Source organism: Apaloderma vittatum, unplaced genomic scaffold, assembly GCF_000703405.1.
Source record: "Apaloderma vittatum isolate BGI_N311 unplaced genomic scaffold, ASM70340v1 scaffold28615, whole genome shotgun sequence".
Taxonomy (NCBI): Eukaryota; Metazoa; Chordata; class Aves; order Trogoniformes; family Trogonidae; genus Apaloderma; species Apaloderma vittatum.
In genome coordinates this window covers 2,835-16,021 of record NW_009717030.1, presented here as the reverse complement: position 1 = coordinate 16,021, position 13,187 = coordinate 2,835, and the positions used below count along the sequence as shown (strand labels likewise).

At 53.3% G+C, this 13,187-nt stretch overlaps 1 protein-coding gene across 1 annotated transcript in view; it reads right to left on the bottom strand.

Annotated features, from left to right (window-relative positions):
- The window catches only part of RASSF5 (Ras association (RalGDS/AF-6) domain family member 5), an 11,664-nt gene extending 2,712 nt beyond the window's left edge, over positions 1-8,952 (bottom strand). The window contains exons 1-2 of the mRNA XM_009869757.1: positions 8,851-8,952; positions 340-453 (exon numbers count right to left, since the gene is read on the bottom strand). Coding sequence (XP_009868059.1) covers positions 340-453; positions 8,851-8,952 — 216 coding nt within the window. The remainder of the gene's footprint in view (positions 1-339; positions 454-8,850) is intronic.
- Positions 8,953-13,187: the final 4,235 nt, after the last annotated feature.

Genomic DNA, 13,187 nt, shown 5'->3' with positions numbered 1-13,187 from the left:
GCGCCGGCTGCTGACCCGCAGCGTCGCAGCCCGCGTTTCCCCGTGACCTGTCTCTCCTAGTACAACGTGGGCTCATCTGTCTGTGGCCAGTCATTCACAGCACAGGCTGCCCAGAGCTGACCGTGCCTGCGCTCCCGGGCAAGAAGGGATGGAGACAGGAAAGGGTTATCTCAAGTGTCAGTGACCAACGCTAAGGAAACCCAAACAGGAGAGAGCAGGAACAGCCACGAGCCCTCTTGCCTTGGAGACACCTTCCTCCAGGCTGGCTCCATTCACAGCCCAGTGAAACCAGCATCAGTCTTTCTTCCCTGTATGAGGTAAACAGAGCCCAACACCTACCAGCTTCATCAGCAGGCAGTTGGTAACTTTTGCATTGTATTTTTCAATTTTCTGTTTGATCTCCTGGACGGTCGGAGGCTTAGGTTTTTCTTCTGCTGCTGTCTGTGTTACATTCTGAAACCAGAAGAGAGAGGCTTTAGCTGTTTTATGCATTGGGTAACTGCATCTGTTCAGCTCTATTCTTTTTCTTGGGAAACGCAGGAACAAAGGGACTGCGCAGATCCCAAGCTCACACCAGCAGCGATGGCACAGGTGGAGGTGGTCCCCAAAAACCACGTCTGTACACCAGTAAAAGGCAGTGGAGAGTAAAGCAAAATCCACCAGTTAGCAGGACACCGAGGCACAGAGCAGAAGAGATGTTCCAGTACAAACCAGGGCAAAGAATCCAGCCTCTAAAATCTACTTTCAGAAAAAAGCCACCTGCACCTGTCAGGTGTTTCTTTGCTTCTTGCAATGCAGTTGAAAAAAATAGTAATCCTATTTCTAGTATCCAGGCACCCCCTTAATAACCCAGGGTGCCCCTCAACCAGCTTCTAGCAGGTTCACCCATTTAGAACCTGGAGTTCAATCTCTGCTGGTTTATTCCTCACTGCTTTTGTCTAAAGCTGTGGAAGTTATAGCTCAGAGCAGTAAAATCACACAAGCAGCAAGCCGGCTGCGTGACTAATAGTCAGTCACTGCAAACCCAGTCACGGCATCCCAACTCATGTCAGAAATCGTTCAGCGTCTGCCCGCGCGTGGGCTCGCCGGCGGGATGACAGCTGCTGCTTCTCACTCAGGTTTTGAGGAATTTCCTCCTGGGAGGCAAAGCAACACATTCGGTGCGTAGGTGGGCTTTACCTGCAGGTCACACGTGGAAATGTCACTAATGAATAAAAGGAAAACATGATCCCATCACGAAGAGACAGCTTGTGGGAGCTCCCCAAATGCAACCCAGTGTTGAGAGCTTTTGAGCAGAAAGGTGATGAGTGGGTTTGCAGAATGTGCCGGAGCAGAGCCCGGCTGCAAGATCTGCTCTAGAGGGAAGCAGGACCACGTGCCAGTTACAGGCCATCTAAAAGGGGGAAAAGTAAGGTGCTTTCTGCAGAAGATGGCCAGAGCATGCATCTCCAGGGAATGCTGGAGGAAAGCATGCAACCCACCGCCGAGCCCTGCTCCCCTTGCACCCCACTGCTCCTGCCCCACGGAGATGTCTTTGACCACCCAGGCGCCCTGCTCCCAGCCAGGGAGGCAAGCAAGGCTCGTGGGATGCCGGCCACTTTCCTCTGGGGACACGCGAGGCACGGAGAGAACAGGAACAGTGTCAGGAGAGCTGGGAGGGAGGCTCTAACATGCATTTGCAGGCGGTTTTCTGCAGAGAACGTTCGCAGGAGCCTTGAGCAAGAGCCTCGGCCATGCTCCCACCTCCCATCTGCCCGAGTATCAAGAAGGCCCATGGACACCCTGGAGAAACAAAATATTAGGATGTGACCCTTGGCCATCACACCCAGCAGGACGGCAGAGCTCAGGCACTGTGGGAACACAAGAACCAGCAAGCTCTTTTCTGTAAACCTGCTGGAAGACAGGAAAGGACGTGCCAGCACATACGGGCAAGAATTTTCTTAGGGTGTTCCCACCCTAAGGGTTCAAGTGCAACCTCAGCAGCTGCAGAGCCCCTCAAGGCTCCTGGGGCCATGCCTGGGTGCTGGTGCTTTGCCAGCATCATGCACGGGGGGTAAGAAAGGGAAGAAAACCCAGAGCACAAAGGTAAATCTACCAAGCTGGAGCTGTGCCCCCAGCAGACAGGCAGCAAATGTTTCTGGGGACAACCCCCCGGCATCCCATCTCCATCCCCTGGGACTGTGACACCACAGCAGGTACTTAAGATCAAAGCACCTGCTCACCTTCAGCATCCATCTAGAACAGTCTCTGTTGCCGAATTAATGGCTCCTGTAATCGTGAGATGGAAGGAAAGACTCATGTGACCCTGAAGAAAATTCAAATTCACAAGTGGGCCAAGAAAATAAATACACACAGGGAGCTAAACTAACCCAGGAATTCTGTAAAACACAGTAAAGCCCAGCAGCCACCTTTGTGTCTCCTCATGGGAAATATCCAGCTGCAAGGACAGGATATGCCAACCATGGCGCAGGTCTGAGCACAAGGCTGAGCAGCGTCCCCCGTGAGGGACCGCAGCTGAACTCCTGCCCTGAGCACATCCTCAGCCCAGGGACACCCGTCACGTCAAACCACGGCGCTGGATGCAAACCGGCGGCAGGAATTCCAGCCTGCAGCCATACACACTGTTCATTTCTTCGCGTGATTGCCGGAGCTCTTTCAGCTCTTTCAGCTTTGGCCACTGCCTTGCCGGCAGTGGGACGTGGCTCCGACAGTTGCATTCAAGAAGCCTTGATGACATTATTGCCACAAGACCAGTGGAAACTCCCTACAGGAGGCTCATCTGGTGCCTCAAAGTTTGACATCACTTTAGCCTGGGTCACCCAAAGCCCTTCAAGCGGAGGGGCTTTCCATCCAGCCAGGAGAGCAGGTCTCCTCTAAAGCCCAGCCTTCACCATCCCAAAATCCAGACTGGCTGCAAACAAACCTGCGTGTGTCTTGATGTCAGAGCGCAGCGCTCTGCTGCCTTTCCATAGCTCACCACCTTCCCCGGAGACAGGCTGCGAATGCATTTCGGCAGCACTGCCCGAAACGGCGAGCAGCGCTCCCATATTTTATGTGGGCTTGCTCAGAAGTTAACATTCACCGGGAGCAGAAAGTGTGAAGGGATGTGCCATCAAGGCCGGTATAGAACAAAAACTGTAACCTCCAAGAAGGAAAAAAAAGTGGGGGAGAAAAAAAAAAAAGGCAACTTTGGGAGCAAAGCCCATCTCTTCCCAGGCAGCCCCGCAGCACATGAGACCAGGATGCAGCAAGCTGTAAATAAGCCAATATCGCCCCAGGCTACCGACGGTATTTCTTTGAAGAGAAGAATCAAGCACAGGACAAACTGAAATCCTGGTTGCAATCTGGCAAGAAGGCTACAGTCCTGGGACTCAAGAGCCCCAAATTCACTCAAGAGATTCCCAAGTGAGAGTCCACAACTCCTGCTTTAAACTGGCAAACAGTACGAGACCTCTGGAATCACTGATGTGGAGCAGTAACCTGACGGAGGAACGCTGACATTGCATTACAATCTCCTCCTTGTTCAGGGAGTTCAGAAAATATAAGCAAAGCTTTCCTGGGGTATTTAAGAACTGCACATCCACTGATCAGAATTGCAATTTCAACTCCACAACTTGTCCAAGTCCTTCAGCGCACGCTTCAGAGTGTTCTAAGGCTTCAGTCGCTTTTACGTGGCTGCATGCAGAGCCAGGACAGTGTGGGAATCTTTAAACACGGTGCCAGGGGTAGAGATTTTCAAACGTATCTCAACAAAAACCACTTCCCTTTACGTTGACAGAAGATAGATGTGCGCTCAGAAACCCTGTGCTTCCTCACGTCCCCCATCTCAGAGCACTGGAGACAAGCACGACCGTGCTATCACCCACCAGGGCCCCATCCCACTTGCCAGGAGACCCCCGGGACCTCCTGCAGGCAAAGAGCGCTGGAGCTGCACACCCTGTAGCACCTCACCTGTGGCACAAAAAACAACCTGGTGCAGACCAGCATCCACCCAGACAGGCAGAAGCAAACAGAGCGGCTCAGTCTGTCCCTGTCACTGCAATTTGCTTCTCCCCAGTGGGACAAGTCGCTTCCCCCTTGTGATCTTTCCCGCTGAGAAAAAGAGCGTGTGCCAGCAATTAAGGGCTCCCGGAGCAGCTCGTGCGCAGATGCCACCCGGTTTCCGTGGAAGAGCACGATGCACCCAGGACGGCAGGAGCCTGGAGTGGGGCTGGTACCCGGGGTTTCGCAGCAGGCACAAGGCAGACGCTAATTGCTTCGTGCTCCAGGGAACCCAAACCACTCAAAGCAGGAAGCCTGGCTCAGGACCATGGGGCTGGTGGCACCAAGTCACCTCCATCAACAAACCGCTGCCTCCAGTGTCCTGCCTTCCCCACCCACACATCTTGGCAGATCAGAGGTACCTGCAGGTCTCTTCTCTTGCTCAGCCCCCCCTGGCTCCCCCAGTGCACCCCATTGCCCATAATTTATGTATTTCCCACATCTATTCATTTTGGCTAACCCAAACATGAGCCAAAGCATCCACAGACCCCTAGACTGCCGGCCAAGCTCCGGGAACGGCAGAGCACCTCTGCCACGCTGAGGCTGAGCCACTGCCTGCGGCTCGAGAGTGAACACCCTGACGTCAGGATTGCCCCCAGGAAACGGGATTCCAACCCTTAGCCCTCACAACTGTGACAATTTACGGGTAACAGGTTGTTCTTTCCCCTTCCACGTGCAATCGTAATTGAAAAAGAAACCCTGCATTAGGACAATTTGACAAATAACAGGTTTTAACAGCCGTATTATGTTCTCTTAGGGTCATTTTAGAAGTCATCTTCAGCCCAGTGTGGCATTAATTTGCTTTTATTAAGCTCCTAGTGTCAGTGACAGATGGTTTAACTGTTTCCACTGCAGCACTATTTAAGGCGTGCAGAGAGCAACCAACCTGCACTGGAAAACAAAACCAGTGACCTTGCACGAGGCTCCTGGCTCTGCCAGCAGCTGTGACCCAACCGCAGATTTAAAGATGCACCCCCGAACCAGCGAGTTCTGTGTATGGCATAAAGCAGTCACTCCAGAGCCCCAAGCCTTAGGAGATTTCTATTTCATGGACCAAACCCCTCCTGCAAGCAGGACCCGAACCAGCCTGACAGCACCAGCACCGTGGCGGGGGGAGCCAGGGGAAGAGAAGTGCTGCTCCTTCCATCACATACGATTAGATCAGCTACTTCTTGCTCTTTGTGAATCTACCCGGACCTCTGGTTTTGCAAAGTTTCTGGTGCAGAATATGCAATTCTGACTGAAGGAAGCAAAACAGAAGCTATTAACCATAAACCGTTGCCACATTTCCTGTTCTATCAAGACAGGATGAAACAAGCCCTTAAGAAAACAACAGCTCAGTAACTCTGCCTGTGCCTAAACCCTGGCAGTTGCTGCTGGACCCACGGCTCTCCTGCCTAGAAACCGGGAAAGAGGTTGATCACCACTGCCAGCTTGCTGGCATCACTTAAATTCAGCAGATGAGGGGTTTACCATCCCGTATGAATAAAAAAATTGCAGATAGTCGTAGTCGGCAGTGAGACACGGGCACCCACAGGCTGCAGCAGGGAGCAGTGGGGCAGCGGCAGCACCGCACAGCCCGAGCAGGGTCACAGCGAGCGAGGACACCTCAGCTCTCCGTCAGCACCCAACACCCCCTCCACCGCACACCCCCACGGGTCACAGCACTATATGAGGAAAGGATCAACTGCTTCAGTGGGGACTGGAAGCAGGGGAAGAATCATACAGCAGATTTGGGGGGGAAAAAAAAAGGGGGGGATAAAAAATGCCAACACGTATCACTCCCCTTGAGAAATTCTAAGGAGATGCTGCGGTTTACTGTGGGATTCAGAGGAAAAGGTGAAAGATGGGAAAGCAGTACATCTCTAGAGGAGGGAGAAGTATCGTTGCTGCATTTCAGAGAGGTTAGAGGCAAGTGAAGATGGGCTCAGTGTTTTGATTGCCATGGAGACTTCACTTAGAAACCGTTTTTCTCACCACACTGCTGCTCAGCAGTGAGAGCCGAGCAGGTCCTCCCCAGGGAGCTCCACCTCGGGGGCTGGACAAGACCCCACGGGTCCACAGCCACAGGCTGGCTATGTGCACCAAGACCACCCAGCCTGGAGAGACCCCGGCCTGGGGGCTGAGTACATCAGAAGCATCTGCTGGTTTCACAAGGCCAGGAAAATCCCCTTTTTCCCCTCCAGGAGATGAGCCCCAGGGCCAGCCCTGCACCCCAGGCTGTCCCAGACCTGTCCCTCTTGTGTTTTCTGTTCCTGAACAGAAACTTGCCCCTTTCTCCTCTAAGCCAGCTCTCCCGGCAGCCACTGATGCAAGACTCGAAAAGCAATTTTGCAGAGTTTTAAGCAATCACGCTTCAGGCAGAAGCGACTGAAACCATTCAGCTGAAGAGTCACGGAAATGCCAAGTAATAGATCGCCAGGGATGAGGTCACATCTGAGATCTAAAATGGTTCTTTGCTAACGAAGAGCAACTGTACTGATGGCTCTGAAAATAAAAAGGAATTACACAATTCCTAGAAAGAGGCTTTTCAGACTAATACAGTTATTTCAATCAGAAAAAGCACTTCTCTAATCATAGCGATCAAAGTCAATTCAGTTTTCTTTTCAAATGGCAGGAGGCCCATGTGTCCCCTTCTACCCCACATACAACACGTTTCCACTACAAAGATCATTTCCTACGTCTTTTAAGACACGCCTCCCGAGTCATCTGTATTGAGCTCATTCCTGCCCAGCACAGGGCTGACCACACTGTGCATCCTGGCCTTCAAAGGATGGAAAAACATTGCTGTTCCCAGTTCTGGGTCCAAGCTGATGGCTTCTGCCAGTGGCCAGGAGCAGGTACCATACTTGGTGGTGAGAAGCAAGGCTGCTGCCACGCGCAGCTCTCGCGGCAGTGGAAACGTTCCACGTTCAATAACGTCACTTAAGTGCAGCAAGCTGCCAAGTGAAAAAAGGGGAACAAGGAGGGAAGCAAAACCAAAGGGAAACGTTCTTGGGGCTGCGCTTGTTCCCTGTCCCTTTGCTATGCTGGCTGCTCCCCAAGAACACGCTCTCTGTGCCGCCGTCCAGCCCAGCCTCGCCAGACCCCCTCCTCCTCCTCACTGTGCTCTGGGGCCAGCCCCGTGTTCCTGCAGGACCCACACCACCAACAACTCCCACAAAACCTTCTTCCACCAAGGCCTGAGGATGCTTTACACCTCCAGCCAGAGAAATGTGAGGGCCCACCTCCACACACAGACTCATTATGCAACATCATTTGCTTGAGCAGCAAATTTTGTGTGTATTTTTGGTGTGGGTTTTTTTTTTTTCCCATGCACAGGAACCATTTCCTCCTCATCACTCCAAACCCCCAAAAGGCTCCATCTTCTCCAGCAGCCGCGAGGTCTATCACCCACACCAGCTGCACCCAAGAGAGGAGCCAAGCGAAAAGAGGCTGCAGCAGCCCCTAAACCCTCTGCAAAGCTGAGAGCTCCCAGGCATCAACGTGATCAGGCTGATTTCAAAAGGTAGCTGGGATCTGCAGTGCCCTGGCTCAAAAAAAACCAAACCCCGTGTTAAACTGGCACAGGGTGCAGTGCCTATGGCACTAACACCACAATCTTTTATATCTCCTACACAAATGAATCATCAAATGACATTTAAAACCCAGCAGTACGTGTCGGTTAATCATAGCGAGAGGGAGCTGCTGGCTAGCAGGGAATATCCCATGTTAAATCCACGGGAGCATTTTGTCCACGAAATTAAAATAAAATTGCCAGTTGATTTAAACTCTGCCCCAGAGCAAGCACAACACCCCCCTCCCCACTGCCCCCAACCAAGGAGAACAGCCCAGGTCGCCAGGAGAGCTCTCAGGACCACTGCGCTGCAGAAAGCTGAACCCCCCAAAGCACCTGCTGGGGATTGCAGCTCAGCAGCCTTGGGCATGCAAATACAGCAGAGCCCAAGCAGAAGCACGTCGGTGCTGACAGTTTACTGGGGAATTTCTAAGTGAAAAAGCTGCTCCTGGGGCCAGATCTCATCTCTTGGGGCTGCGGGGCTCATGTTCCTGAGTGAAACCTCCACTTCCGCAGCAGCGCCTTCTCCTTTTATGCTCAGTTCTAGTTGAGGCTTCAAAGTTTAAGATGGAGATATTTTTAGGGGCTTTTTGTTTGGTTGGGGTTTTTTGTTTTGTTTTTAAAACACTTATAAACTGGGAAGCAGCCTTGTCAGTGTTACTGATGCAGAAAATCTCATCCTGGGGCAAAACGCTGCCCAGCCAAGCACTCTCTCCTCCTCCAAGGCAGGTACATATGCACCCAAGCACCCAGAAAAGGACCAAATTCATTGCTGTGTTGTAAGTTCACAGACTAATAGAGCCCTGTAACTTTCTCATCTCCCTATCCACCTCACAGGTGCAATTTTCACCCGTGGTGCGCATTTTGTGAGTCCAAACCACAGGTCCTCGGCCAGGAGCCCGACCTGTGGATGCCAGCTAGCAAGGTAGCTGCCTATCCTCCCTAAAGCCACATTTAAGAGTCGGCTCCTCCACTGTAGATCCTCTGGGAAGGAGCCAACCCGACGTGCAAAAGGTCAAGACATGGCTGAGAAAAATCTGCATCAGTGCAGCCCCCGGCACGGGAGCAAGAGGCAGCGAGATCCTTCCTCCCCACCAGCAGCTCTGCCCGGACTCCATCCGCAAGCTAATTTCAGCAGCACCTGCAGCCAAACGTGCAGAGACCCCGAATTTTTCCGAACTCTCCCCTCGTTAGCAATATCCCCCCCCAAACCCACCCGGCACAGCCCTGCTCACTAGTTTTTAAGCTGTTACCTTGGCAGGGACCTTGTTGGGCGCGCTCCGGAAAAAAGAGGTTTTTGCTGTGAAGAAGCAATCCTCAAGGTCTTCATCCAAGCTGCAGTAGCCGCTGCTCATGCTGCTGCCCGACGGTCATCGAAGCCCAGCAGGAGCGAGAGGCCGGGGGGCTCGGGGACCGGTGACCACGGGCAGAGCCCGCTCCGGCTCCCGCACCGCAGCGAGAGCCCCGCTCCGCTCTCACATCCTCCGCTCGCCCGCGCTTATCTGCAGTAGCTCCTTCTGCTCATCCTCCAGAGCCAGCGGAGCTATTTCTCTTTAACAGGCAGCCGTGCCGGGTAACCCTTCCCTCTCCTCCTCCGCCACCCGCCTCCCCGCGCAGCAGCGGCGCCGGGGCAGCATGGAAGGGGCACAGCAGAGACGGGGGACGGCGGAGACTTGGCTCCCGCTCAGCATCGCCTCTCCCCTTCCTGCCCTCGCCTCGTGGCCCTCCCGCTTCCTCTTGCAAAAGTGCTCACCCCGCTGCACGCTGCGGGGGCTGAGGTGATGATGGGTTTGGCCCTGGGCACTGCCCCCTGGGTACCCCCCAGCACCCGCCTTTGCTACCCCAAATACATCCTCCCGGCGAGCTGGCTTCTTTCTCCTTCCCTGTTAGCGCATCCTGGAGAGCTGCTTGCGCCTGCGGTCTGAGGGATGCAAGCCCAGGTTGCACCGAGCCTGACCGTGCTGCCGAAAGGTGACGGGGAAGGGGGGAGCGCCGGTGAGGACACGGCGTCAGAGCCTCCCCAGGGGTGCCAGAAGCCCCTGGCCATTACATCCTCCCGGCGAGCTGGCTTCTTTCTCCTTCCCTGTTAGCGCATCCTGGAGAGCTGCTTGCGCCTGCGGTCTGAGGGATGCAAGCCCAGGTTGCACCGAGCCTGACCGTGCTGCCGAAAGGTGACGGGGAAGGGGGGAGCGCCGGTGAGGACACGGCGTCAGAGCCTCCCCAGGGGTGCCAGAAGCCCCTGGCCATCACTCTCCGGGAGGCAGCGGGTGATGCTCCCCTCCGCAGCTAATTTTAGAGCAGTGAGAGCAATCTCAGCAGCGCTGACACCCGACTGAGGCAGCTTCGACTGCAGCCCAGGAAAACACTGTTGAGCTTCTGAATAAATGCAACCCCTGCTCACACTTCAGATGCTTCACACAAGACCTGGCCAGGCCATCCAAGAAAGAATAAAGAATCACAAGAGGTACCGCAGAGGGCAGGGCATTCTAGAGGTACGGGGAGCTTTCCATACCTGGATCTGGGAAGAAAGGACCAGAAAGAACATAGGTGTGATGGGAGAGCTACAAAACCCACAGGGGATATATACACAATGACTGCAGTCGGTTTAACACCAGGAGGAGGAGTGCTTCTGCAGCCATGCACCATCGGGTGTGCCCAACTCGCGCGTCACTGTGGGTCTGGCGGTGGATGGACAAAGTCAGACTCATCAGGAAATGCTCACAGACAGCTCAGACACAATCCCAAGAAGTGACTCCGGCCCTGCTTGCAGGGAGCCCACAGCAGCAGCCCACCACCCTCACCCCAATGCCTGTGGTCTCTCCTTCAACATCCACCAGACAAGTGCTCTTTTCACGCCAGGTCAGTGCGCACGGAGACCCAGCAGCCTTCGCTCTACCCCCCAGCTTGACTGTCTGGGGCACGACCATCAGCAAACCCTTCCCTGTGAACTGGAGCCACTGCACGCTCCTTCGGGCCACAGGGCTCCTTCAGCTGGTCCAAGATCCTCACACAAACTACCACCCACTCCTGAAAACCTCTTCCCCTCTTGACAGGTTGCAGAGGGTGTTTCATGCCCTCCCATCTGTATCTGTTAGCTGACAGGCTTAAATTACTACGAACCTTTGATAGCTCTGTACCCCACAGCCAGCAGCCTCCTGTGAATACAAACAGAGATGTCAATGTAAAGGCCAGTGGGAGGATGCAACATCTGCATCTCAAAGAGGAAGGCAAGAACCCAAATGGCATATTTACAAATCAAGTTGTAGCAGTGCAAATGAATACGCTGCCCGCTTAGCGGCACGCGTACTTCTGCAGTGGCACAAACCCCCTCAGCTTCACAAGGCTATATTTAGAAGAGAAAGAGGCTTAGACTGTGCACAACGTGAGCAGAAAGCGAGCACTGGGACAGCAAAGGGCACAGGCATCGGTTGGGTCTGCCCTGGAGCCCCAGCCCTGAGCATTTTCCAGCGGGACCAGGGTGCAGACAGCTCTGCAGTGCCCTAGGCCAAGCTGGATGTGCTCCCACTGCTTTGCTCCACAAGCCCCTCCAAGGAGCCCTCGCTCCAGGTAACTACCTCGCAGGTAATTTCGCTCAGCAGCAGCTCCAGTGAGTGGTTCCCTGCACAACACCCCCCGGAGAACCCACCCACCAGTGACCTGCACCAGTTTGCAGGTGAGAAGTGCACGACTAGTTCTGCCAAAACCAGCGACAAAACTGCTGGTGCTGCTGAGACCAGCCGAGGCTTTTTGTCAGCTTCAGTGGAGTCTGGATTTCAACCAGGGAGGCTAATCTGGGACCCAAACGTAATGCACTCAAGTACTTTGCTGGATCAAAGCCCAAATTATTAATGCCTGGTATTACATGGTAACAGTACTTAACTACATGATATTAAAGTAGCTACTTCTCTGATGCTTCCAGTTTGCTTACAATTGATAATACTATTTAATCACTTCCAATCACTGCCAGCTATTAATTTAAGTTTCCTGTGTTTTCAGCGTGCAAACCCTTACCCTCCTGCAGTGTATCCAGGCACCCTATCAGTCTCTTTCTCCAACACTGACACTGTTTTCCCTCCATCTTTCTTCTTAGAAGCAGCAAAACCTTCTTGGCCAATGGAAACAGAACAGGAATGTGGCTGCACGCTCAGCTTTATGGGCTCAAATCAAGCAAATTGGATTTTTTTTTTCCTCTGGTTATCCACTTTCCACAAATGAGAACGGAGCTTTATTGCGGCGATTTACCCTCAGTCACTCTCAAACCAGCCCACACGCCTCCCGGCCTCCCCTTTCCCAACACAGGTAACAAGGTTCCAGGCAGGACTTTGCTGTGAGGAGGGTTCAGAGGTGGGATTCCCGACCTCAGGATGGGTTTAAGGATTTCTGTTTGCCACTGTAATCAGAGAGACTTTTGTTTCCTTGGCAAAAACTGCCTTCCCCCTCCCCGGGATCGCACCAGAGCCATGTCAGAGTGATGGATTGCCACAAAGCACAGGCTCCATGTTTATTATTGGGACCATCAATAACCCCTCGGCTGGTGTTATCACCCTGAAGAAGAAACAAGCCTTTCTATTTTTTTCTAAAAATCGAGCTTTTCTCCCACTGCTGCGGGAAGCCCAACGACACCCGAAGGCGATGTAAGCAGACACGAATCTGGCTTCACACCCTTAAACAAATACCTCAAGGCTCAGTGGAGAATCCATTCAGCATCCCTCTGTAATGCATAACTTCCAAGATAAATCCCACTTAACTTGGGGCTCCCTCCGGATCAGCAATTGCTCAGCCATGTGCAGGCGAGGCCAAGCTCTGCAGACCCGGCACAGCAAAGCGCAGATGACAACCAGACCCCGCACCGTCCTTGAAAAAGAGCACATTTCTATTCCCAGTTTTGCACAAGTGCATTGAGGCCCTCCACAAAGAGGAATATAAAGGCATGGTTGTCAGGAAGGAGAGAATAGAGGTTTTTTTTAAAAAGCATATAGAGATTGAAAAGGCTCCGTGCAAGTCAAATCCACTTCAGGCAGGTTTCTAAGCAATGTTTTAAGCCTTCAGCATCTCACATCTCTACTTTGGTGGTGTGGTGCAGTGTCACTGCGGCTGCAGCCTGTTCCAAACACCTGCAGCAGCTCCACAGACACCACGGGACCCCCGGGGGGGATTAAGCAAACAGCTAAGCCTTCCGGAGCAGACCTGGGATTAACTGCGCATCCCTAATACGGATTGAAGAGTCTCGATCCTCCGGCACTACTGAAACTCTTAAAACGAGGCTATTAAACCCAAGCTCCTTGCAGAAACCCCCGCCCAAAAACCAAACCACGCTCGTGCTCCGCCACAACGCAGAAATGCCCCTTTGCTGCTCCTCCTCAAGCACTTTGTACCCAGCGCCAGGACACAATTTAATGCCAGTGACGACCCACCCCGGCAGGGCATGTGGGCAAAACGCACAAGGCACACAGGCAACTCACCAGTGAGCGCTGCCTGGGTCTGCAGGACCGGGGGTTTGACCTCTCTGACAAGCTCTCCCTCCTCTAAAACCCTTTGGGAGCCAGAAATCAGGGGATGGAATGCCCCACCACCGCCCCGCGGAGCCCCC